The following is a 24,684-nucleotide window of genomic DNA, read 5'->3' as shown; positions in this document are numbered from 1 at the left end:
TTTCTCTCTGTGTGTGTCATGTCTGCTTTCTTGCATGCAAATAAGAAGACAGTAACCGCTAATCACAGTAAGAGATTGTACAGTATGTGTCGAGAGCATACAGTATTTGCACTTTATCTGGCACACTGCATGCCAGCAGAATGAGCGGTTCTGCTGTAATCTGGGTGCGACCAGAGACATACAGTACTCCCAGTATCTGCAGATAAGAATCACCTACATCAGGCCTTTTCAATTTGAGGCCCGTGGGCTGAATCCGGTCCTTTGATCATTTATAAACATGAAAAGAAAAGTATTTCAAAAATACTAATAATTTCTTCCAATAAGATATTTCCTATTCATCAACCACTCATACAATTGATGCCGTTACATACTGTTAAAAGCAATATCATTGTGTTTTTAAATAATCTGCAAACATTCTCAGTTTATGGGTGTTTACGTTGTTTGGTTATTAGAAGATCGTCATTTTATTTCATAGTAGGCTAATTAGCCCATTCCTTATTTATGTCTTGCACAGAAACACTTATTTTGTTAAAAAGTTTCAAAGGTCCCATATTGTAAATAGTCAGATTTTCATTTGTCTTTTTTTATTATAAAGCAGGTTTAAGTGCTATATAAATACTGAGAAAGTATCGAAACGCTCTATCCATTGAGAAATACACACAGGTCGTATTCAGAAACTGTGCCTTTAAACAAACCGTCAGGATTTTTGTAACTTTGTGATGTCACAACTGTACAATATATACCTTAACCCCCTAACCCTTCAAATGGGGTTGTGTTTACCGTGTTATCGAGAAGAGTCCATATGAACGTCCCCCTCTTGTGGTATTCACAACCTCGTAAGTGGAACGTTTCTGAAAGCTCTGAGTTCACGAGTTGTGACGTGTTTGTTGACGTTGTCAGAAATGGCGGAGGCCATGGAAGTTAATTTTTTGGCGCATAATAAGTTAATATATTATAATTTTAATCGTCAATTGTTTTTCTTAGTAATTTTATAATATGTCTGAGGAAAATGTTGATAAGCCCAACAGCCTCATCTTTTTCCTCTGTCATTATGTGTTCTCACGACTTAACCACTTGAACGCCAAGCATACACGACTTCTCATGTTGTAAACACAAGCTCACGAGTTACATTTGAAGGCAAAAATATAGACATTTCACAGTTTTTTACGTAAACATTCTAAATGTGTCCCAGTTTATTTCCTGTTGCAGTGCATGTCAATGATATCTGCTGACGAGATGAGAAAGTTTGGGACCCAGCTGCCGTGTTAAGATCAGTTGAAGAAGTTTGACCGGCATTCGTGAGTGATTTACAACTGCCTCCATTGAATGAACAGCCTCCAGGCACAGGCTAGAATTTCTAAAGCCTGAAAACAGAGCCATGAGGAGATGCAGAAGTCTAGTTTTCTCTCAGAACACTTGAATTATAATATGCTGAAAGGTTATTATGGAATCTTTGCCCAATGATGCCAAAAATATACTGCCTATCCTCGCTTTAACCCAGGGTGTTAAGACAGGGGGAATTCAGGAGTCAAACTGAATAAATAAAAAGATGCTGAATGCAACATTTTGTTCATTAAAACAGTAATACCTACTCAGATTTAAATTTCTAGCTTTGCAGATCAGACATAGGTAATGTTAATGTCTGGCCCCTTGGCACTTCACCGTTTTCCATATCTGGCCCTTCTAAAAAAAGTAACTTAATAGGTGTTCCCAGCATGCAGCAGGGGTCAGAGCGCTGATGGAGGCCTTTAGGGGATGCAGCACCATGCTGGTTGGATGCACCAGACGCTGTCTGAGCCAGGACCTACACAGGCTTGAATAAGCCCACACAAAAAAGTTTCCCCCAAGTGTGGCTGTCGTCCAAAGTCTGTTAACAAAGGACACGACTGAATACAGGTCTTTTTTCACTCTGAATGCACCCTCCCCCAACACACACACACACAAACACATTGCTGCAATAAAGTTGAGGCTCATGCGCTGCTGGCTATTCTCCCTTTAAGTCATGTTTGCATGTGTGTGTGTGTGTGTGGTACAGTAGAGTAGGTGCAGCAGCAGCAAATGTGTGTTTAGCAGGTGTGGACAACTACAAGGAAGAAAGTTATATCCCACCTCCACCCTGCCATTTGGTAAAACATCCGTGTGTGTGCGTGTGTGTGTGTGTGTGCACTGTTAAGAATTTCCCAGTAAAATAACAGTAAAGAACTGGCAGCAGGGTTGCCTTTATGTTACTGTAAAATTAACATTATTATACTGTCGCTGAAATTTACAGCTTTGTACTGTTAATGAAAAATACAGTTTGAACTGTTTTTTTTAATTAATTTCACAGTATTTTACAGTTAATTTACTGTTTAAAGATACATTATATAGCTGTTTTTCACCTTCCTTTTACATTATCTTACTGATTTGTTTAAATGCACTATTTAGGTTGTATTTTTTACATACATTTTTATAAACATTATTTTTTGCCTAGATGAATAGACTTAGCAGGTTACAGACATAGGAATAGTCACACTAAATACAATTAAAGGCACTTGTTAGGAAAAAGGCTATAATACACTTGTTGACACTTTTCCCAAAATGTCTGTCTATAGCTGGCTACAAGCACAGAATGCAAACCATAACAACATGTGAGTGAAGAACAATAAAGCTAATTCACTGATTTTACAATCATGTACAATGTACAAGCCTCACATGTGCAGATCAGGTCCCAGAATTAAAAAAAATACTGCATGAAACTGTTACTGATGATACGTTAAACAGTTGATCAGCAGTAAAGTGATGTTTTTTAAGAATGCATTAGTTAAAAAACGGCCTTTGAGCGTAATTTAACAGGTTTTCTTTTTGTATTAACAGTAAAGCACTGTTTTTTTTAGCAATAACAGGTTATTACTGTTGAAATCCTGCTGTAAATTAACAGCAATTGTTTACAGTGTAACAAGGAGGAAAGTTATATCCCACCTCCACCCTGCTATTTGGTAAAACATCCGTGTGTGTGTGTGTGTGTGTGTGTGTGTGAGTCATAACACACTCAACAAACACACCGTATCAATCTGACTCTCTAAAACACACACATACAGTTCCTCCTCTCTGAGCCTCCCAGCTGACTGTGTGCACCAACTAACCAGCTCTGGAGGGCGTGTTGCTCACTGCGTTTACTCTGCACACGGACCTTTACTCACACACACACACACACACTGCGCTGTCTGGACAACTTTACACTAAACTTTTCACAGATGGAAGTGGCGGAAGCTCTCAAGTAAGGTAACACAGTTTTAGCTTGTTTTTTTTTTACGTGTCTCTCTCTGTGTGTGTATTAGTAATGAATGCGCGACGGTGGAGAGATCAACCTTTGATCCAAAAAGGAGAAAAAGTGGCGACAGGTGTTCTCTCTCTCGTGAGGAAAGTGTTGCATGGGCCTATTATTTTTTTTCTAACTTCATGTAAATTGTCATGACCAGAAACTTCAATAATCTTTCAAAATTAAATATTACAACAATAATAATAATAAAAGTTTTTTTTTTTTTTTTTAATAATTTTAGACGAGTACATCAATGCAATTAATACTATACGAATATTATTATAAAGTCAAGTCAAATTTATTTCTATAGCACATTTAAAACAACATGAGCTGACCAAAGTGCTTTACAGACATAGGCAGAATAAAAACAGGTCAACAGAACAGACAACAAAATCTCACACATCCACAGACAAAATCCATGAGTAAAAGACTGTTATAATGAGCATTATAAAAGGTAAATTAGTAATCACAATTCAAGTACATTCAAAAGCCAAAGAAAAGAGGTGGGTCTTGAGCTGTGCTTTGAAAGACTCTGTAGAGGGAGCAGATCTGATGTGGAGAGGAAAACATATACTTTATGTCATCTACTGCACACTGTAATATTATATATTTGTGTTTTGTGTTCGTTTAGGTGCCAGCTTGTGAAAACTGTGGTGCACTTGCATGATATCCTGCTGTTCTGTTTACCAAACTCCTAAACCCAGGTGGATTGCTTTGCGCATGCGCTAATCACTCAGAGGTAACTAGCCTGAAGGAAGTGGACACACACACACACACACACTAAACGACAAAAATGATTATATTGTGGTGCAGCAGGTTAGTTAAATGCACACAGACGCTTGCTTTTCTTCCTTTTTAACACCACGCTCCTCAGCGTCAAACCATGATGATGGCAGCTTAAACCTGCAGTAGGCAGAATGTTTCATAATAACCTTTCAGCATATTGTAATTCAAGTGCTCTGAGAGAACACTAGACTTCTGCACTTCCTCATGGCTCTGTTTTCAGGCTTTAAAAAAATCTAGCCTGTGCCAATCACAGCCTATTGGCTGTTCATTCAACGGAGGCAGCTGTCAATCACTCGCAAACTTTGATTAAATGGTCAAAGTAGGCAGCGCTGATTAAATATGAATCAATATTCTGTTACTGTAATGTTTATTTCTTGCCTCAGAAACATCTTGTAGTGTACTGTTTAGCTGTAAAATGAGAATCTTTGTTCCGGCTAGTAGGCGGTGCTTGGTATTTCCTCATCTTATCTCAACATGGCTGCCGGGTCACAAACTTTCTCATTTTACAGCTAAACAGTACACTACAGGATGTTTCTGAAGACATTTGAGACGAGAAATAAGCAGAAGACGGAGGAAGCTGGACGGCAGACTCCAGCTCGGCTCTGATTGGTTGTTTTCCTCCGGTCTGTGAAATCTTGCAGATGCCGTTAGGAGCACCGGAGGACACAGACACACATGTTTTTTTTTTCAGATTACCTGTCTCATGCACTACTGTCTGGATATAGTGACCGTTTTACAAAAAATAACTTTTTTCAATCATATTTGCTCCAATTCTACCCACTGCAGCTTTAAATAGTGTTGTTAACATTTATCTTCAAGCCTTTTGTAATGTAAGTAGTGTCAGGAATAGCCTACCTGACACAACATGTGTCCTTGCCCTCTGAGGCACCAGATGGTATTTAATGGTTTAACAATGTGGAACCACAAGATCAACTTGAGAGATCTCAAAATATTTTACAAGATAAGATAGAAGACACGTCCGCTACATAAAATAACTTGTTTTTTCTGACATTTCTTCGCTTGTGAGGAACTGAACACTTTGATCTCTTCAGGCCTCAAGATATAATCAATTAAACAATGTGAGAAGGAAAAATCTACTCACAACTGATGACGTGCGACATGTGACAGCAAGTAAACATTGCTTCATTTTAAGGGGTCAAAGGGCAAAAAGGTTAGGAACGATTGGTTTAGTGAGCCAAAATGTTCCCAATATACTTCTTGATATATACTGTCTTCTGAGATATACACAATATTAATCCCTGCAACAAGAGCAATCGTACGCTACACATATAGTGGCATGACTATAATGTAAAGCATGTGTAAATGGGATTACAGATGACTAGGCGCCGTCTGTTTGTTCAAGGCTTGTTGTTTTGCCTCTCACTCAGGGATGGAGGGGGAGCGGGTTGATTCTTCTCTTGACTTGAGTCACCTGACAGAAGAGGAGCAGTCCACCATCCTGGAGGTGTTACAGCGTGACATGAATCTGCGTGATCGCGATGAAGGACGTGTAAGGTCAGAGGTGATTGTTTATCCTATTTAGGTGGCAGTTTTGTCCAGTGATTAACACTGACATACAGACAGGCGACAAACTAAAGGAAAAAAACTACATAAAATGTCTTGGTAAGGTTGCACAGACAGGATGTACAAGTCTCTACACCATTCTTACAAAAGATATTCCTTCATTTGGCATTTTGATGATGGTGGTAGAGAGCTCTGTCTGACATATTGATCTAAAATATCTCAGTTGGGTTGAGATTTGGTGACTGATCTACATCGTTTTCATACTCATGAAACGGAGGATAAAACTCCCATCAGGATAGAAATGTTTCATTGTTGGATGAAGGTCCAAAGGGGACAAGTCAAAGTCGCATCTGTGTTAATTTATTCATGGGTTTCCTTTAATTCATCTCCTGTCTGTATGTTGTAGTTTAAGGTTGAAAAAAACCAAAACGCTTTTTGTATGAAAAGTAGTATTACTGAGTGCAGGTTTGCTGTGGTAATATGAAACATTTAAGCTCAATATGAAGGTTTTGATACAGGAACCCTCTTTAATATGAGTCAGGGGCCTCAAAATCAGGTAATAAATTCAGGCCCACCTTAAGGCCCTTATCATGTCGGTTGATATTGTACTATAGTAATGCATGTTTCCAAACAAGCTTTCAATTAGTCAAATTACCACAAATCAGATTCAGATCAATTTTATTATCCCACACATGGAAAATTGGGCAGCTGCCCACTTTGCCAGGTTGGTAATTCAGCCTTGCCTCCGTGGGGGAAGCCAAAGAACTACACAGTGAAATTGTTTCTGCTTACAGCTCCTGCATCTCAGAAATGTTATTGATCACTTTTTGAATAGGTGAAAATAACACATTTGTACTGCATGCAAAAACTGCATGTGATTATCATAAAGTGGGCATGTCTGTAAAGGGGAGACTCGTGGGTACCCATAGAACCCATTTTCATTCACATATCTTGAGATCAGAGGTCAAGGGACCCCTTTGAATATTGCCATGCCAGTTTTCCTTGCCAAATTTTTGTGTTAATTTGGAGCGTGACATCTACTATCTTTAAAACTGAGCCTGCTACGACCTCTGAAATACTGAATATCGACCAGGCCCACCGGCGGGCCGTCGCACTGTTAAGAGGTAATAAGGTCTAATAGTCAACCTGTTGTTTGTGATGCTTGTGTTGATTCATCTTTAAATAGAGCCTCAGCTGATGACTGTGCTTTATTATTAACTTTTTTTTTTGTTGTTGATGAATTGATTCATTTAGTCTATAAAACCTCAGAAAACAGTAAGAAATGCTCTTCACAATTTCCTAGAGGCAAAGGTAGAGAGTAAATCCTCACATTTAAGAAGCTAAAACCAGAGATTGCTTAGCATTTTTGCTTGATAATTGGCTTAAACAAGGACTCAGTTATCAAAATTGTTTCCAATTAATCTTCTGTAGATTGGCTAAATGATTAATCGACTAATCATTTCAGCTCTTCTATCAGGGTGGTGAAGGTATCAACATGTTGTTGTTAATGGAAACGTTGAGTAAGTTGCATGACAGACGTGACAACAGTGACTGTTTAGTTTGTGATGTAGGTCGACATTCGCTGAATTTACATATCGCATGTCATGTTTATTTGCTGTTTAACCCGTTTCAACGCTGCAGGCTCCTCCAGGAAAAAGAGAGAGATCCGACACGTTTGCGCTTCCTGTCGGGAGCGTGGTTCAGCGAGGAGTGTGGAAAACGCCATCGCAACTGGATGTCCGGCAGCTCGCTCGTCCACGCCACCATACGCCACAGGAAGACCAAGAACAGAGGTCAGGTTTCGGTTAATACAATACTACTATTACATGCCTGCGGGGCTGTTTTCTTTTAGGGATATCCCAGTGATGGTTCTGTATGTGTTGTCATGGTAACAGATGTGCCCCTGATTGAACTGTTCAATGGAGAGAGAGAAAAAACCTCCCACAACAATAACACCTCTCCTGAGGCAGAGAGAAGGCTGACGGACAGCAAAGAAGAGGAGAGTGAAGGGTTAGTGATTCACGGAAAAATCATTTCACTTTAGTAACATTTGTGTGGAGTTGCATTTTCCTATATCTTATCTGTGTTTTTCAGGAGTCAAGGGAGTTTAAAACCTGCACCCACACCCAGAACACAACGTCCTGTAGCGCAGGTCTGTATGTGCCTGCTTGTTTCTTTTTTTCAATGCTTGAAAAACAAATGGTCTAAATATAAATATTATATTCCAGGGTGTCGTGCATAGAAACAGTTCCTCGTCATCCAGAGGTATGGAGGTTTCTCTCTCACTTCCTCTGTACCTCTCTAACTGTCTCTTTGTGATATTATGAACTCATTCTCTATTCATTCTGCTCACAGAGTGCGAAAGTAGAAGTAATGGCCACTCAGAGGAACCTGAGGTGAATTATTTAAATGTCTAAATCAGTCATACGTATTGCCTTTTTAATGGTAGAGTTTAATAAAGTAGTTAAAGGACATGATGTATATAGGGAGAGGGAACCAACTGATAGATGATCAATAGTGACGCTGTATCTGAGAATAATGGGTGTGTGTGCGTTTTAGGATGACTTAGACGGTCACACCGCGGACACTGACTCTGTGAGCAGCTGCCTGACAGCCTCTCTGAAAACCAGCAGCTCCACCGGCAGCCTTCATTCGGGCTACACGGTACACACGCACGCACATTTGATTAATTGTATATCCAGCGACGACAACATGACTCAGCTCCGGACAATGACGTAGGAGCTGATCTCTGTTCTGCGTGTGTTACAGCTCAGTGGAAGCATGATGAGTCTGTTCAGCTCAGGGGATTTTGGAATGGTGGAGGTGAGGGGCCGTATCCAATTCTCATTGGTTTACGACACCCAGAAGGAGGAGCTGCTAGTCAAAGTGTATCGCTGCGAGGACATCGCTTCAGCACGCAGTAATCGCTCCGATCCGTAAGTGACTAATGCATGCGTGAATGTGCATCTTGCAGCTCACATAAGATCAGTCGTACAATGTCTGTGTGTGTGCATTTTTCACAGATATGTTAAAACCTATCTCTTGCCGGACAAGTCGAGTCACAGCAAGAAGAAAACTGCAGTGAAGAAGAAGACACTAAACCCCGTCTACGATCAGACGCTCCGAGTGAGACCCTCTCTCATTTACATATTACATAAAGTGGCAGCCTTCACAGACATCTCCATCTACCATCTGTCTCTCAGCTGTCCTCCACGTGTCCTTCAACATGCACTGCAGCCACTTATTTCTCCAGTCTCAAAGATATTCAGATTTAAAGGGGACCTATCATGCTTTTTTGGTTTTCCCCCTTTCCTTTAGTGTGTTAAATTGTTTTTTTGTGAATGTAAAAGGTCTGCAAAGAAGCACTACTCCTAAACTGCCTGAAACGCCTTGTTTGAAGTTCCGCCTTTTCTTCCGTAACGTGGTGATGTCACCAAGTAACATATTTGCATAACACCTGCCTAGCGGCTAGTTTGGCACGCCCTCAAACAAAGCTAGTTTGAGGGCGAAAATAAGCACAATAGGTCCTCTTTAATGTTTACTTCTTGTAGTTTATGGTGGCAGAGAACATGTTATGCTTTGTCCTCTTCCATTTTTCATATGTCGCTGTCTGGTTCTTATGTTATAGTATAAAGTGCGGATCGGAGAGCTGCGGAGCCGGACCTTGAACCTGTCTGTGTGGCACGCCGAGGCCCTGGGCAGGAACGTGTTCCTGGGGGAGATAGAGATTTCTCTGAGCCACTGGGACTGGAACTGCTCGCTGCCACTGTGGCAGGATCTGCAGCCACGGGTAGGGACGAGCAATCATGAATGATTCGTATGCAAATAACACAATCATGTAGTCACATAAATTAGCATGCGAGTTTGAATATTCCTACATCAATATTTACCTAAAACACTATGATGTCTTTATCTACATTTGTCTAGTAGTGTGTGTGTCTCGCAGCAGTTTGGCGGATTTGTTGGAGACAGAGAGTACAGGGAGGAGTGTCTCTTGTGTCTGGGAGAGCTGAAGGGAGAGGAAGACATGCTGTGAATTTCAACTAAGGTTTTATGTAACCTTAATCTTTTCCTGCTTCCACACGTCTGCCTCCCTCTCTGTTACTTTTTCTTTCTCTTGCTTCCTGTGTCTTTTTCTCTGCCTTTTATCTTTTTCTCAGGTTAATTTGACTCCAGAGTCCATTAGCAGTCGTGGGACTGTCTTGCTCTCTATTAAATTCATCCCAGACGGATTCGAGGGTGAGCAGAGCACACACGTCATGGATGCAAGTGCATGTCCCACCATAATCTCATGTGTCTCATACATTGTGTATGTGTATGTGTGTGTGTGTTAAGGTAGTGGACTGCCTCTGACAGGAGAGCTTCACATCTGGCTTCGGGAGGCTCAAGGTCTCCTGGCCAACAAAGGGGGCGCTATGGACTCCTTTATCAGATGGTGAGTCAGCTCTGCAACATTTGTCCTGATATTTCGTCATCAGTTATCTCTGGTCGTGTCTAGAAGGTAACATCCAAGTTGCAAAACTCTTGCAAGATGGTTAAGGTTAGGCATTGACCTTGAATGGTTAAGGTTAGGATAGGTCGTCGGGCAGCGAGTCCTGCGAGAGTCTTTTTGCAAGTTTTCACAGTTTGAGGGTTACCTTCTAGACACAACATCAGTATAATCACCTGAAACTGAGAATTGTTGCGTTTTCATTAGCCTAGAATGAGCCCTTCATATCTACATAGGGAGCGGGTCCTCTTCACGGAGTCCGCCCAAGGATGTATAAAGAGAACTGAATACAGCGTTGGAGGCGGTCTCCCGTTTATTCCTATGAGAGTTGCTCAGTGGCACATAAAGCCGAAATGGCTCGACTGCTGAGTGATAAAGTACCCGGAGCATCCTGCGATCCTCCGCATTCATTGGGCCCATAGAGCAGGCGCAGTAGCGTTTCTTTTAACTCCGCCTCCCAGCCCTCGCTTCAGCCTCGGTCTGTGGCTCATTCACTCGAACGGAGGAAGGAAAATAACTCTGGATTCAGGTATTAGTTCATTTTACAACATTTAGGACCTAATGATTTAAATAATGGCTATTCAAGTGTTAATACTGGGAAGCTGATTTACCAAAAAAAAAAATGTATCCGCTGATCTACAGACGTCTCTTTCCCAATGTAAGACTGTGGGAAAAAGTATTTTTGGGCCCAATGGCATCACGTGACGGACACGGAAGTTGTAGTACCACCGTTTGGCCACTACGAAAATGTGCTCTTCCTGGCGGTTTGAGGGTGATGTTGTGTTGCTAGGGATGTTGCTCCGCCATGTTTCTACAGTACCTCAGAACAGACAAATCAAACACTGGCTCTAGAGAGAGCCTTTCACATTTTTACGTTACCTGAAGGCCACCGTAGTTCTCCGACACGACTGTGAAACTATGGTAACGTGAGCTGCAGAGTGCAAAACCGTGGTACCGCCAGCCCCCGTCTGACTTCTCCTAAAGTAGTATTATTATGCTAAGGATGGCCTCTGAGTGAGGCCGCAGTCTTGGAAAGGGAAGAGTGAGCGAAGGGTTCTCAGTTGGTTGTAATCTGCAATCAGACCACAAAATGCCGCCAAATCCTACACACTGTACCTTTAAACATCTAATCTGCGTGTATATACCCAAAATATAACTGAATCCTGGTTTGAATCTGAATTTAATTGTTTCATTATCACAATCTACACCCCACAAGCTACATACTCCCAGACGCCAGTCGGCAGAGTGGTCAGAAGACGCGGGTGGTGAAGCGCTCCGTCAGCCCTACCTACAACCACACCATGGTGTATGATGGCTTCCACTCCAGCGACCTGAAAGAGGCCTGCGCCGAGCTGACGGTCTGGCAGCGCGAAGGGTTAAAGCCGCAGGCCCTCGGAGGGATTCGTCTGAGCTATGGAACTGGTGGGTGTCTCTACGTTAACTTTAAAGTAGATATTGATACCAAGAACCGGTGTGTCTGGGTGTTTTGCTGGTTTCATTATAAGCATACAAAAGTGAACATTTTGAATGATTGGTTGTTTGTTGGGGCTCTTTCTAGTTTCAGTGAAGCCTTTCTGTGACAGATGATATAATAAGTGACCAGATAGGGGAACAAAGCTCCTGTCTTTACCTTGTTCTGAAAGCAGCAGTCAGTATTGGTGATTAGGGACAGTATTTGTTCTGCTTTGCTGCAGCCTGGTCCATGCAGAGGATCTTATCTCTTATCAATTCACTCTCAGTTCCGGGCTGTTGTTGGCAGTGTGGTTTTTAAATTAACTCACTCATGTTTATCTTGGGCTGTCCTCTATAAGTCAGTAGGTGACTGTAAACTCAGTATGACAAAAGGCGATGAATAAAGATCGAGCATCTCCTGTTAAAATGCAGCTTTTCGAGCTGTGATTAGAGATCCAGTGCTATCTCACGGGTCCCTGTAGGAGGGCAGAGGATGAAACATTAAAGAAGTGGTTTGATTGTTTTTTTTACTTTATGGTCAGCTTTGTAGATGGTGTCATAAAAGCCATTTTGTGCTTCATCTACAGTGATCTCGTGGAGTGGTGCGGCGACAGTATTTCTATACAGTGCTTTACATTGCATGTTGTTCTGTTGGTATTTCAGGCATTTCAGATGGTCTTGTCATCACAGCGAGGTCATTTCTAGGTTACCACTGTTACTGTGCATTGCTAAATATGTGAGCAATGTGGAGAACAATTCTGATTTCAGATAATTTAGTTGTTGTGAAAGAGTTCATGATAGTGTTGTTTTGCTCATAGTTGGTGCTTGATGAGGAGTGTGTAGACCTCAAGATCAAACCACTGATAGATAATAGAGCAGCAGTCTCGGTCTCATTCTGGGTTTCCTGAAGCAAGAAGATGTCAGCAGAGTGAGTGATGAGGTTTTAGTTGTTGTAAACAGACGTTCAACATAAGGTTGTTATATTCAGAGGGCAGGGCCTGTTTCTGTAGACTTTTGGGATTGTTTGTTGTTACTGCTTTCAGCTTGGGGTTGGGGGCTGTGGTAGTAGTAGTGCATATGTGCAGGAACAGTGGTCAGTTGTTGGGATTTCTATGGCTTCATTAAGAAAAGCATAATTTTCTGCATAATTTATTGCCTTAGTTTTTAAGTCTTAATCATTGGTTTTCATACTACCTCTTACTTATTTATAAATTATATTGTCTATAACATATATAACAAAAAAATGTTGTTGTCTATCTTTTGTTTGTTTTTGTTTAGTTTTTTTTAGGGCTGTCAGTCGATTAAAATATTTAATCTCAATTAATCGCATGATTGTCTATAGTTAACCGTGATTAATCGCAAATTAATCACACATTTTTTTCCTGTTCAAAATGTACCTTAAAGGGAGATTTGTCAAGTATTTAATACTCTTATCAACATGGGAGTGGACAAATATGCTGCTTTATGCACCACTGCTCTTTGTATGCTCGGGTAGGATGGTCTGCCTTGTCCACCTGTAGACTGAACCACTGCCGTGTTCTTATTTATAAGGCTATTCTTGGTCTGCTTCCATCTTACCTACGGACCTACATCCTTTAAAAACTGTGCTGTTTTAATCTTGCTCTGTGAAGCACTTTGGGCTGTATGATTGTAGGAAAGGTGCTATATAAATAAAGTTGAGTTGAATTGAATCATTCCTCGGTGTGTGGAGTGCGGTGGGGATTTCGGTGGTTATGTCTTCAACATACATAATGAATCTGTTTTTTTTATGGCAGGTCAGAGTTATGGGGAGGATGTCAGCTGGATGGACTCCACAGAGGAGGAGGTCGCCGTGTGGACCTCCATGATCGAAAACCCAAACCGCTGGGTCGACGCAACACTATCAATCAGAACTAACCTTGCACACCGGTCATAGTGACTCAGACACACCTTGCACATAAGCACATGTTCAAATAATGGTTGGACTGAAGGAAGGCCCTGAGCACATTTAACCTCTCTGTCACAATTTCTGTTTTTCATACATACAAACACACACAGGAGTCAGTAGTTGTGCAATATTGTGAATTAATGGCGTAGATCAGAAATATTTGTAATCTGTCTGTGTGTTTTTGGTTCAGTCTGTGTCTTATCTGACAAAAGTGTTGTAATCCATTGTAGTTTATTAATTAAATATCAAACCTCAACTGATGAATCACCCAGTGTTCTTCTTTACTTTACAAAGATGGAGAGATAATCATTTTAAGAAATTAATAACTATGTATTTATTTCAAGTTGTTTCCCAGACCTCTTATACTCTTTGGAGCAAGCCAGAAAAATAGTCCTAATCACTTTCACCCTGAACAAACATGTACTTTTTCTGATTATTCAGATAATTGTAATTATTTGATTTTTAAGTGTCATTACTGTAATTGGACAGGATATAAAAGGCCTGCAGTTGCATGAATTCATTTCCTTTTGATGGATTACCTGACTACCACCTTGTGGTCAGACTTTATACTTATTCCATAAACTTTCCAGGCAAATTACAGAGGGAACAATGAAGAATAAGGTCAAAAGCACAAGAAGAGAACACTATGTCCTATAATTTGTCCTTGCTTTTAAACAGCATAACAAACTACTGTACATCGGGTATCCGTCCTCCCACTTACCTTCCACAGTCAGTGGGAGTAATGCATTTATAATATGAGTCAGACCTCCTGTCCAGCATATGGCGATCTTAAACATCCCTGCTGCTTCAAGCTGCAATGAGAACCAGAAACTTTCGAACATGTACTGATACACTGCAGGAATTACAGTATCCAGAGGAATCACCTTTTACAGTCACTAAGGAAGGCAAAAAATCAGGACTTTTCATTGTCAGGTGTATTGGGGAATAAATACAGCAGATAACATATACTGTGAAATTATTCAGTTTTTAAGAGAAACTGATTTAGTTAAACGAATCTAGAATTTTCCTCATTATTATAATAATTTTTTTTTTTAACAATGTCTTTATTGTTTTTTTTGTTATACAGACATCAACATTATTATGCAATATATTCAATACAGGATTTACTTTAACAAACATAACATACCCCACACACCCACCCGTTCTCTCTTAACTTTTCCCTTTCTTACATCAATATACAGCTTCACAGTATCAATCATACAATTAAACAGTTAAATGGCACCTCTAACAAAATGAAGATACACATAAACAAAAAATAAATACATAGAAAATAAATAATAAATAAAATAAAAAGATTTTCAAAAACAAGAATCCATTCCCTTCTGAGGGTCTACCACTATTGTGAATTTTTACGTATCCTATCTTAATTATTCCTCCTGTAGAAGCCCACCAATATCACTACTTTTTATGAATATATTTAATTTTTTTATTTTAAATTTTAATTTAATTTTCTTTTAATTTTTAATTTTTAATTTGTATTTATTTTATTTTTTTAATTTTGTTTCTGCACAATCTCCTGCTCCACCCTCCAGTCCAGTAGTTGGCAGTAATGCACCTTTAAGATGGTTTGCCAATAAACACCAAAGAGCAAAGCTGCAATGAGACCGGAAGTGGAGCCTTTTGAAAATAAAAGTCTCGATAATTTTTTTAGGGTTGGCGTGTAAACCCTTGTCATTCAGGATTCTCTTTAAATGTAAAGTCACATCTGTTGTTTCTTTTTCTTCATTTGACGCCGGACTCCGGAGCTCCAGCACCATCGCTATGCTGTGCTTATGCAAGGTAACAATAAAATAATTTTATTTTGAAGTCTGTAGCCGGATGTAGTCACCCTTACATTTCCGTGTAGCTGTAGACGCCGGTTGGTGGTTGGACCGCCGGTTGGACTGTTTGTGTTGTTTTGTTGTAGTTTGAGGTGTAAAGTTGATTAAAATGTCCCAGATGCAGCTGTTGAGGTTGTTCATCAGCGAGCGGCTGAGTGCGGCTGCTGAGGAGATCTTCGCCGCGGTGCAGAGGACGGTAACGGAGACGGAGACCGAGGAGGAACAACACGGAGACCAACGAGGACTGAAACAAGAAGAGCTTTTACACAGAGACGGTTTGTTTTGTTTTCTATCCTTTTGTGACGTCATAAATCAGGTCTGGATTACAGGTGTTGAGGAGAAGCCTGCTGCATCATAGCCTAGATGTGAAAAGTGCTTTTTTAGCTATGTGTGCCTACTGAATGTGAAATACATTTGTCTGTGCAAAATATCCCTGATGCAAGGAAGTGCAACTACCTTTGTTTACATTACATCTATTTTTATATTTTATACTTCTAGTGTAACACTTCTGTTTATATTTATTTATTACATCTATTTACCTGTTTTATTTACTTTATAACTGTGTGTGTGTTTTACCTGTTATATGTTTTATCTGCCTCGTTCAGTCTTGTCAAGTATTTGTTTTAAAGCACTGACCAGAAGTGGCAACTGTGAATCTCGTTGTATTTAATACAATGACAATAAAGCTTTCTATTCTATTCTATTCTATTCTATAAACTGGAAGTGTAGCCTACTGTATATCTAACAATGTAAACATTGTTGGAGGAGTGCAATGGCAAATTAAAGTCTTTAAAGGTCAAGTTATTGAAGTTTTTTCTGACGCTAAACATGTTCAGTTCCTTTTTCTCAAAGTTCTTTTTTATTAATTGTCAATAATCAATAGAACAGTCACTATACAGGGAAAGTTAATTTTTGTTTTTCTGAACAACACTCACACGTCACACAACACATCAATCAATCATACCTGATGACAACAACATACACACAGACAGCCACAGCAAAATACAACCAGACTGGATAATAAAATGCTGAAATTCAACTGCAATCCACAAACAAAAGGTGGCAAATGGAGTTTAAGCAAATTTCTCACCTTTTCCTCTCAACAGATACGCCACAGGTCTTTGTCTGTGCACATGAGGAGAAACACTTCGGGCAGGAGTGGAGTCCTGAGAGCTGCCACAACAACCCTAGTGTGGACCAGGACGACTGTGGGCTGCTGCTCCCAGAGACTGCAGCAATCAAACAGGAGCAGCCATGGAGCAGTCCAGAGGGACAACAGCTACCGGATCTGGAGGACTCTGATAACAGCACTTTGTCAGTGACACCCACCTGCATGAAGAATTGCATTTACTCAGACATGACTGAGATACAAACTCATCATGATACAGGAAATGAAGACAGAAAGCCTGTACCTAACATCTCAGCTGACCACAGAAAGGTTGAAGGAAACACTCAGTCAAGCAGTGAATGTTGGACTCTTTTGCCAGATTGTTCTGTAACTCTGAATAACATGGGGCCTGAGTTGGGTTTAGAAACACTGACTAAAAGTTATGAACCTCACAGCCCAACTCCACCAAATAACGAGACAAAGAAAAGAAGCAAATCCTACTGCTGCCGTTACTGTGGCAAAGAATTCAGCCACAGCGCACATCTGGCCACACACACTCAAATCCACACCGGTGAAAAACTGTTCGTCTGTGAGGTGTGTGGTAAAGAGTTTCGACACGGCAACAGTGTGGCTGTGCACATGAGGATTCACACGGAGGAGAAGCCGTACTGTTGCAGGATCTGTGGAAAAGAGTTCCGCCATATAGGCAACTTGAACGTACATACGAGAATCCACACGGGAGAGAAACCCTACACATGCACAGTGTGCGGGAAGAAGTTCAGTCGAAATAATTTGATGACAAAACACATGGCTATACACACAGGTGAAATGAGTTTAAGCATGAAGAGCGTGTTAAGACGAGGTTCAGTTGGCATGACTTCATGAGAGTTGAGTGCTGCTCTGGTGGAATATCCAGTTTACTGCGGGACAACAGGCAAATCTGCCCTTACTATGTAGAATATATATAATATAAAATGTAATAGGAAAAACATACGATGGGTTTTAAAGGTACAGTGTGTAGGATTTAGTGATATCTAGTGGTGTGGTTGCAGATTGCGTACCCATTCACTCACTCACTTTCCATGACTGCAGTAACGTGAGCCGCCGAGTGCAAAACCGTGTTAAAGCCATTCACCTCGCTCAGAGTTTCATCCTTACCATAATAACACAACTTTAGGAGCAACGGAAGTCAGACGGTGGCTGGCGGTACCACGGTTTTGCACTCTGTGGCTCACGTTACCGCAGTTTCACAAGCATTTTAGAGAACTACGGTGGCCTTCAGGTAATGTAAAAACGCAAAAGGCTCTCTCTAGAGCCAGTGTTTGGTGTGTCCGTTATGTGCTACTGTAGAAACATGGCAGATTCTGTAAAGAGGACCCGCTCCCTATGTAAATATGAAGGGCTCATTCTAAGCTAACAAAAACACAACGATTCTTAGTTTCGGGTGATTATACACTAATGAAAACATAGTTATGAATATATTATATTCCATCTCTGCTAATAGAAACCCCTGAAATCTTACACACTGTTCCTTTTAAAAGCGTTTGATTAGCCTGTAGTCTTAATACCTTTGTTTGTAAATTAATTTTTGTAAATTGATTATGGTCTTAGGCATCACACATCTTTCTATATGTAAAATCCTGGTTCCTGTAGCCCAAAGTTCAGTGTTGAGATGTAACGGATCAAACTTTTTTAATAAAGTCTTAACCTTGATTAGGCTAAAATGTGAATTTTTAATTCCATTATGAATTTAGTTTATATTCAATATTATGTCAATGCTGAACCTGCCATATTTGCCCCCACATATTAGTGGCTCTGATAGTCTTTACCACAGCTAAACACACATTGTTGACTTCAGACACAAATCAGCTCATGTATTTTATATATTAATTGTAATTGCGGTGAATTTCTTTTTGTAAAATAAGCAATTAGGCTACAAACTTCCCCCTACAAACGTGTTCTGCAAAGTAACTTTTCTCTTAAAGGTCCCATATTATAAAAAAGTGAGATTTTCATGTTTTTTTTATTATAAAGCAGGCTTAAGTCCTATATAAATACTGTGAAAGTATCGAAACACTCAATTCACAGGGAAATACACACAGCCCGAATTCTGAAACTGCATTTGAAACAAGCTGTCAGGATTTCTGCCCATTCATGATGTCACGAATATACAATATTTAGACCCTTGACACAGATTTAAATGTAAACATTCTAAATGTGTCCCATCTTATTCCTGGTTGCAGTGTATGTGAATGTCATCAGCTGACAGGAAGTACACATGGACCCAAGCTGTTGCCTAGCAATGCAATTCTGTTGCAATTCCGTCAAAATAGATAGATAGATAGATAGATAGATAGATAGTAACTTTATTGATCCCAAGGGAAATTCAAGTTTCCAGCATCACAGTTCCATAGTGCAAAACATGTTAGTAAAAAGGCAGTAAAAATACAAGGAGATGAAGAAAACTATTAAAACTAATATAGTGCAGGGTAACAGCTATGATACACGACTATTAAAAAAAAAAAGTAAGTATAGTGCATTATTATCTGTCCTGCAGACCGTCCTCCTTTGTCGTCGTCCCCCCCCTCCCTCCCTACCTAGAGAGGTGTTGTACAGTTTGATGGCTCGGGGGACAAAAGATTTCCTGAGTCTGTCTGTGGATCACTTGGGGAGCAGCGCTAAAATGGAGCGTTTCAGACAGAGGGTAAATACAGGCATATTCAGGCTGACAGTATGAGGAAAATAAACGTTTTTTTTTAACATTACAGCATGTAAACATGTTCTAGTAGAAACACAAAATACAAGTATGAACTTGAAAATGAGCATAATATGGGACCTTTAACCCGTATAAGACAATAGTTTGAATGCTATGCTTGGTTGCCTCGGTGACGGGATGTCAACAACATCGCTGCTGCTGGTGGACTTGTGCTGCTCCTGTGTCTGTCCGGCGTGTAGCACCTTTTAAAAATGGCAGAAATGTCTGCTATGAACAGAAAGGTGATACAAACGCTCGCTGAAACACTCTCAAAACAAGTGGAGCACTGTGAGTATTGCGTTCAAACTTACCGTACACTTTTATCTCATGCTAAGATAGTCACCTTCCGCACAGCTAATGTAATGTGATGTTAAATGTCAGCCACTGTTTCAATGATCCCAGTCAGTAAAACAGAGGTGGAGTGCCTCATCCGAGAGTTTAACGTGTCTCTGAGCGAGCCGGCTGTCCCCGGTAGAGCAGTCCCCGGCCTGGACAGAGGGAAGTTCAGGAGCATACTGCACAACATCTTTGGGATGACCGACGACATGATCATGGATGGAGGTAATCCCTCTACTCAGATCGATATTATATTTATAGGCTATACATCTGCAGGACAGATAATAATGCACATAGTGCACTTTCATAGACTGAGCTACTGGAGTTACCCTGCACTCTACTCACTTTTAACAGTCTCTTCTGTCCTATATTCAGTTTTTAACAGTTTCTTCTGCACTATATTCACTTTTTTAATAGTCCTGTATCACAGCTGTTACCCTGCACCATATTCAGTTTTAACAGTTTTCTTCATCTCCTTGTATTTTTATATCTGGTATATTTTTTTGTACTTTGCACTACTAACTTTTTTACTGCCTTTAACTAACATGTTTTGCATTATGGAACTTTGATGCTGGACATTTTAATTTCCCTCGGGATCAATAAAGTTTCTATCTATCTATCTATCTAGCTACATTACAAGTGTGCAGGATGACAAATGTTTAATATTTGGATAAGCAGCAGCAGGATGCACAGTATTGTGATTGTTTCTGTCCCTTATAGTCTTCAGGACATTTGACAAAGACAACGACAGCCTCATCAGTATGAAAGAATGGATTGAAGGACTGTCTGTTTTCCTTCGAGGGACCTTGAATGAAAAAATCAAATGTAAGCTCTCAGCCTTACTTTCAGTGCTCAGACATCCACACAGAAGTTACAAGCTATTATCCAGGTTATAACTCTTCCCTCTTTGCATGGCTCAGATTGCTTTCATGTGTATGACTTGAATGGCGACCGCTACATCACCAGAGAGGAGATGTTTCACATGCTGAAGAACAGCCTCATCAGACAGCCCACAGAGGAGGACCCTGATGAAGGGATCAAAGACCTGGTGGAGATCACACTCAAGAAGATGGTAGGTGGATGGATGCTGCTGGTCTGTGGGTTTAAATGTCTATACCTTGATTTTACCTCTGCATGCAGTATGTTCTCCACATCACCTCATCAAACCTCCAAACAGGTGACACATTTTAGTGTTTCAGAGGGCAATGAGTAAAAACATTCTCGGATCTGTACATATCTCGTACACAACTGGCTCTGAGCACATTGTTTATTTTTGCAGGACCTTGACCACGATGGCAGACTATCTTTCGATGACTTTGAAAAGGCAGTGCAAGAGGAGAATCTATTACTTGAGGCTTTTGGAACCTGCCTCCCCGACACCACGGTAATCACAAATCAAAAGCTGTTGGAAAACTGTAATTATTAAAATTTCTAAGTCAGAAATTCTTAATCTTACACTGTATTTTTCTCTATTTTCAGAGTATTGAGATGTTTGAGCAGCATGTATTTCAGGAACTGGAACAATGAAGAAAACACATTCATGTTAATTTCCAGAAATATAGTCTTTAATACAAATGTTAGTAGCTGCTTGCATTGTGGTGCAAAATTTGTAAATAAAACAAACTGGCAAGAGGAACTAATGGTCATTTTCTAAAGTAGCAGTAGTAATCTCTGCATAAATTCCAGCATCGAGGCAGCTCGCTTAATCAAATCCGACGACGTGGTTTCATCTTTTTCTCCACTGGTTTGAGGTCAGGAACGGATTCCACCTGAAAACAATAACAAAACTGATTTTACTCAGACAAATACAGGTATTAAAGCTAGGGTGAAGAATTAGTTTTATTCTGAATTTCTATCAAAAGATCAGTGGTGGAAAGTAACTAAGTACTTTTACTCAAGTACTGTCCTTAAGTAGAATTGAGATATGTGTACTTTGAGTATTTTCCATTTTATGCTACTTTATACTTGTACTCCACTACATTTCAGAGGGAAATATCATACTTTTTACTCCACTACATTTATTTGACAGATATAGTTACTAGTTAGTTAGAAGAAAATAAACATATGATCTAGTACCACATCGTGGTATTAGTACTTTTACTTAAGTAAAAGATCCAAGTAATTCTTCCACCACTGCAAAAAATCAGATTGTAGGATACCTTTTTCATTGTGTTCCTGATCAGGTCTACAGTTGTGTTCAGAGACACATCCTCCATGTCCAGTTTAGGAGGTTCTGGCAGCTTTGGCCCAATAAGTGGCTCATTGTTTCTAGTAACATCAGTCATTGAGGGCTCTGCAGCCTCTTCCTTCTTGCGTTTCCTGTTCTCCAAGTGTGTGGTCCTAGGGACAAATCTGGCAGCTGCAGAGGACTGATTTGAGGTCAGTCTGTGTTCTGTGCCTCGGTCTCCGCCTGAAGAGGTTTGGCTGGAGCTCGAACTCTGTGCTTGCTGCTGTTTTGTGTCAATGATGGCATTATGTAATGTCCCCATTTTGTCCTCAGTTGGTATAGTCCCATGCTGATTTTTATGCCTGCTGTAGTAATGATATTCTTGGGGAGGTAATGGCAGTAGAGGAAAGCCTGAATAATGGCAGATGTTTGAAGTGTTCCGTTTATTATCATTGTCAGAGGTTTTATCATGTCTGGTGGTGACCGTCTCTGATGTGGTGGCTGTGTCTGATGATGTGGGTTCCTCATTTGCAGCCTCCTTCTGTTCTCTTTCTCTTTCTCTTTCTCTTGCTTTGTAACAATATTAGAGGGAAAAAAAAACGTATCAACAAATAGTTCATGTTTTTTCGTCATTCCAACTCTAAAGATAAAATGAAACTACAGCATATGAAACATTTGAATGCAATAAAAGATCTGACTTATTTCAAATAAAAATGCATTGAAAGTAGAAGAACATACAATATAGTAAATATGTACATCTACAAAATAATATATCACATATCAGTTTATTAGTGTTTTCTTTAAGAGTAAGTATATATTTGATGTACCTATATTCTGAACAGTCCTGACTATATATCTCCTCCTGTCCTGCAGCTTCAGCCTGGTGTCTTCTACCGTCTCATATTCTGGGACGTAGCACACATGCAGCACACCACCGTAAAAACCCTTCTCATCCATGTGTCGTTTGGCTGCTCTGAAACAGAAAGTTTAAAGCAAAATTATTTAGCAAGTCTATTCTTAAAGCTGGGTGATATAACATCACAAGAGTTTTGACCAAATACCTTGAAATCACGACAATATTGTAAGGCTGACCATTGGTGCTTTTACAAAAATATTTAGACAGTGAGATTTCTGATAAATAATCATAATTAATGTGTATATAATCCCTAAGTGGGTAAAGGCAAATAATAGAACAGCTAGAACAGTCTGGTAAGTTCAGAAAATCACATTACTTTACTGTAATGCTGCCTTTAAAACCAGGAAAAGACAACACTTATTACAATATTCAAAATCTAAGACGATATCTAGTCTCATATCATGATATCAATATAATATCGATATATCACGAAAAATTATTCCTGAAACTACTTGCCAGAGGTGTTCCAAAGTATATACTTTGAATACTAGTTTTCTGGTATTCACATCAAACAATGCAGGTTAAATGGAGCAATGCTGTATCTTCCCCGTTTCATGTCAATAATGGTGTTCGCCAAGGTGGTATTTTGTCTCCTATTTTGTTCAATGTGTATATGGATGACCTATCGAAACAATTGAATGAGTATAACACAGGGTGTCTTGTTGGAAACTCTGTTTGCTGATGACCTGGTAATTCTCAGTCCATATAGTGCTGGGCTGCAGCAATTACTGAAGGTGTGCTCACAATACGGCAAAGACAAAGACTACGACATTCAATTTAATGCCAAAAAGAGTAATGTGATGATAGTCAGAAGTAGAGAAGATAAGAAATTAGTTCTTCCTGTGTTTCATTTGTGCGATATTCCTCTAACAACATGCAAGGAAATAAAACACCTTGGCCATTTTCTCACTGATGATTGGAATGATGACATAGATATCTATCGACAGTGCTGTAAACTACATGCTCAGGCAAATATGTTGCTTCGTAAGTTCAGTATGTGTTCTGAAAAATGTAAAATGTTCATTATTTACAGTTTTCTGCACGCCTTTGTACACAGCTCATCTTTGGTTTAGTTACAAGAAAAGTAGTATGCGAAGGCTCATAGTGGCTTACAATGATGCAATGAGGTTGTTGCTTCGGGTCCCCAGATGACATAGTGCCAGTCAACTGTTTATGTCCTCTGGTATTCCCACATGTGAGGCACTTGTAAGACATTTGATGTATAATTTTATTTGTCGTTTGGATGAGTCAGAGAACAGCTTCATAGAGGCTTTAACCAGCCCAAGCAAGAGCTGCACTCTGTACTCATCCAGGCTCATAATAAACACTGGTGAGATAGCCTACATATGAATTGAATGATGAACTGCTGTGGTCTTATCTTATATGTTTTTTGTTTCTTTTCTTTTATTGCTATGGACCCTCCTGTGTGTCTGAAATAAAGTTTGAATTATATTGCCCAGCCCTAATTAAACCTTGCCAGTGCAGTTAGTATAATGAACACGGTGTGTTTACACCCTGTAATGTACCTGGCGCTGGTGAGTTTCTGGAACTTGACCAGGTAGACCTCAGTGAACTCCTCAGCAGGGTACTCGTCCAGCGGCCTGTACTCCTCCACAGCTCCGTACAGGGCACACAGCTGGACCAGCTCTGTCATCACTCCGATGGCTGGCACCCCTTGCACCATCAGGTAACGGGACTCTAGATTGATGGTGTACACCTTAATGGATCACAAGACACATACTATGACACATGCTCCACAATGTGTTAACCACACAGGGACGTTTACCCTCCAGATAGGAGTCGCAGGGTCTCAAAACTTACTTATATTGATCATATTCTTACCTTAACAGCTTTCGATTTCCTCCCCTCTCTATATTTAGGTCTAGAGATGCATATCTTCCTCTGTTCGTGGTGTTTATAAACATCTGGACCGCCCCAGCAGCCTGATCTGTTGTTGCCAGGCACCGCCATGTTTCTGATTAGACACCGTTTCCGGGTTAACACACTTCAAAATAAGAGCACATTCTCTCTCTAATACGCACGCACCTATTGCGTTTCTACGTGTAATATCTTATTTTGAAACGT

At 40.1% G+C, this 24,684-nt stretch overlaps 4 protein-coding genes across 11 annotated transcripts; 3 read left to right on the top strand and 1 right to left on the bottom strand.

Moving 5' to 3' along the window:
* Nucleotides 1–3,092: 3,092 nt before the first annotated feature.
* Nucleotides 3,093–13,732, top strand: sytl1 (synaptotagmin-like 1). Of its 6 annotated transcripts, none has more exons than XM_074613481.1 (16): nucleotides 3,093–3,256; nucleotides 3,930–4,037; nucleotides 5,473–5,599; nucleotides 7,250–7,401; nucleotides 7,504–7,618; nucleotides 7,703–7,760; nucleotides 7,837–7,873; nucleotides 7,964–8,004; nucleotides 8,168–8,272; nucleotides 8,378–8,544; nucleotides 8,632–8,734; nucleotides 9,237–9,398; nucleotides 9,769–9,847; nucleotides 9,944–10,043; nucleotides 11,314–11,519; nucleotides 13,325–13,732. In XM_074613481.1, exons 3-16 carry the CDS (start codon nucleotides 5,475–5,477, stop codon nucleotides 13,462–13,464), a joined length of 1,590 nt encoding a protein of 529 aa, XP_074469582.1. In that variant the 5' UTR covers nucleotides 3,093–3,256; nucleotides 3,930–4,037; nucleotides 5,473–5,474; the 3' UTR covers nucleotides 13,465–13,732. The 6 variants fall into 6 exon arrangements, with proteins under 6 accessions (XP_074469582.1, XP_074469581.1, XP_074469585.1 ...); XM_074613480.1 differs by having other exon boundaries at nucleotides 3,096–3,261; XM_074613482.1 differs by lacking the exon at nucleotides 3,930–4,037 and having other exon boundaries at nucleotides 3,102–3,261.
* A 1,597-nt stretch (nucleotides 13,733–15,329) lies between these two features.
* LOC141754574 (uncharacterized) lies at nucleotides 15,330–18,138 on the top strand. The gene is made up of 2 exons (XM_074613717.1): nucleotides 15,330–15,592; nucleotides 16,424–18,138. The coding sequence occupies exons 1-2, from the start codon at nucleotides 15,427–15,429 to the stop codon at nucleotides 17,308–17,310; spliced, it is 1,053 nt and encodes a 350-aa protein (XP_074469818.1). The 5' UTR covers nucleotides 15,330–15,426; the 3' UTR covers nucleotides 17,311–18,138.
* Nucleotides 18,139–19,309: 1,171 nt separating this feature from the next.
* On the top strand, nucleotides 19,310–21,152 carry clxn (calaxin). The gene is made up of 6 exons (XM_074612908.1): nucleotides 19,310–19,468; nucleotides 19,583–19,741; nucleotides 20,237–20,341; nucleotides 20,437–20,588; nucleotides 20,796–20,900; nucleotides 20,996–21,152. Exons 1-6 carry the CDS (start codon nucleotides 19,393–19,395, stop codon nucleotides 21,041–21,043), a joined length of 645 nt encoding a protein of 214 aa, XP_074469009.1. The 5' UTR covers nucleotides 19,310–19,392; the 3' UTR covers nucleotides 21,044–21,152.
* Nucleotides 21,060–24,619, bottom strand: rbm48 (RNA binding motif protein 48). 3 transcript variants are annotated; one of them, XM_074612904.1, is made up of 5 exons: nucleotides 24,442–24,619; nucleotides 24,126–24,316; nucleotides 22,511–22,656; nucleotides 21,676–22,253; nucleotides 21,060–21,285 (listed from the first exon to the last, which is right to left on the bottom strand). In XM_074612904.1, exons 1-5 carry the CDS (start codon nucleotides 24,568–24,570, stop codon nucleotides 21,223–21,225), a joined length of 1,107 nt encoding a protein of 368 aa, XP_074469005.1. In that variant the 5' UTR covers nucleotides 24,571–24,619; the 3' UTR covers nucleotides 21,060–21,222. The 3 variants fall into 3 exon arrangements, with proteins under 3 accessions (XP_074469005.1, XP_074469006.1, XP_074469007.1); XM_074612905.1 differs by having other exon boundaries at nucleotides 21,676–22,247; XM_074612906.1 differs by having other exon boundaries at nucleotides 21,676–22,241; nucleotides 24,442–24,616.
* Nucleotides 24,620–24,684: the final 65 nt, after the last annotated feature.

This window comes from Sebastes fasciatus, chromosome 17 (assembly GCF_043250625.1).
Source record: "Sebastes fasciatus isolate fSebFas1 chromosome 17, fSebFas1.pri, whole genome shotgun sequence".
In the NCBI taxonomy this organism is placed as follows: Eukaryota; Metazoa; Chordata; class Actinopteri; order Perciformes; family Sebastidae; genus Sebastes; species Sebastes fasciatus.
This window is presented reverse-complemented; position numbering and strand designations above follow the sequence as displayed.

Bases quoted from the DNA above. Each gene is read 5' to 3' on its own strand.
- sytl1 (XM_074613481.1), top strand. From the start codon at position 5,475: ATGGAGGGGGAGCGGGTTGATTCTTCTCTTGACTTGAGTCACCTGACA. The intron at 5,600-7,249 runs GTCAGAGGTGAT...TCAACGCTGCAG, and splicing joins CGCGATGAAGGACGTGTAAG to GCTCCTCCAGGAAAAAGAGA. The intron at 9,399-9,768 runs GTAGGGACGAGC...TCTTTTTCTCAG, and splicing joins GGCAGGATCTGCAGCCACGG to GTTAATTTGACTCCAGAGTC.
- LOC141754574 (XM_074613717.1), top strand. From the start codon at position 15,427: ATGTCCCAGATGCAGCTGTTGAGGTTGTTCATCAGCGAGCGGCTGAGT. The intron at 15,593-16,423 runs GTTTGTTTTGTT...TCCTCTCAACAG, and splicing joins AGAGCTTTTACACAGAGACG to ATACGCCACAGGTCTTTGTC.
- clxn (XM_074612908.1), top strand. From the start codon at position 19,393: ATGGCAGAAATGTCTGCTATGAACAGAAAGGTGATACAAACGCTCGCT. The intron at 19,469-19,582 runs GTGAGTATTGCG...CAATGATCCCAG, and splicing joins CTCAAAACAAGTGGAGCACT to TCAGTAAAACAGAGGTGGAG. The intron at 20,901-20,995 runs GTAATCACAAAT...CTCTATTTTCAG, and splicing joins CCTGCCTCCCCGACACCACG to AGTATTGAGATGTTTGAGCA.
- rbm48 (XM_074612904.1), bottom strand. From the start codon at position 24,570: ATGGCGGTGCCTGGCAACAACAGATCAGGCTGCTGGGGCGGTCCAGAT. The intron at 22,254-22,510 runs GTACATCAAATA...ATTGTTACAAAG, and splicing joins CAGGACTGTTCAGAATATAG to CAAGAGAAAGAGAAAGAGAA. The intron at 21,286-21,675 runs GTATCCTACAAT...TATTGTTTTCAG, and splicing joins TCAGGAACACAATGAAAAAG to GTGGAATCCGTTCCTGACCT.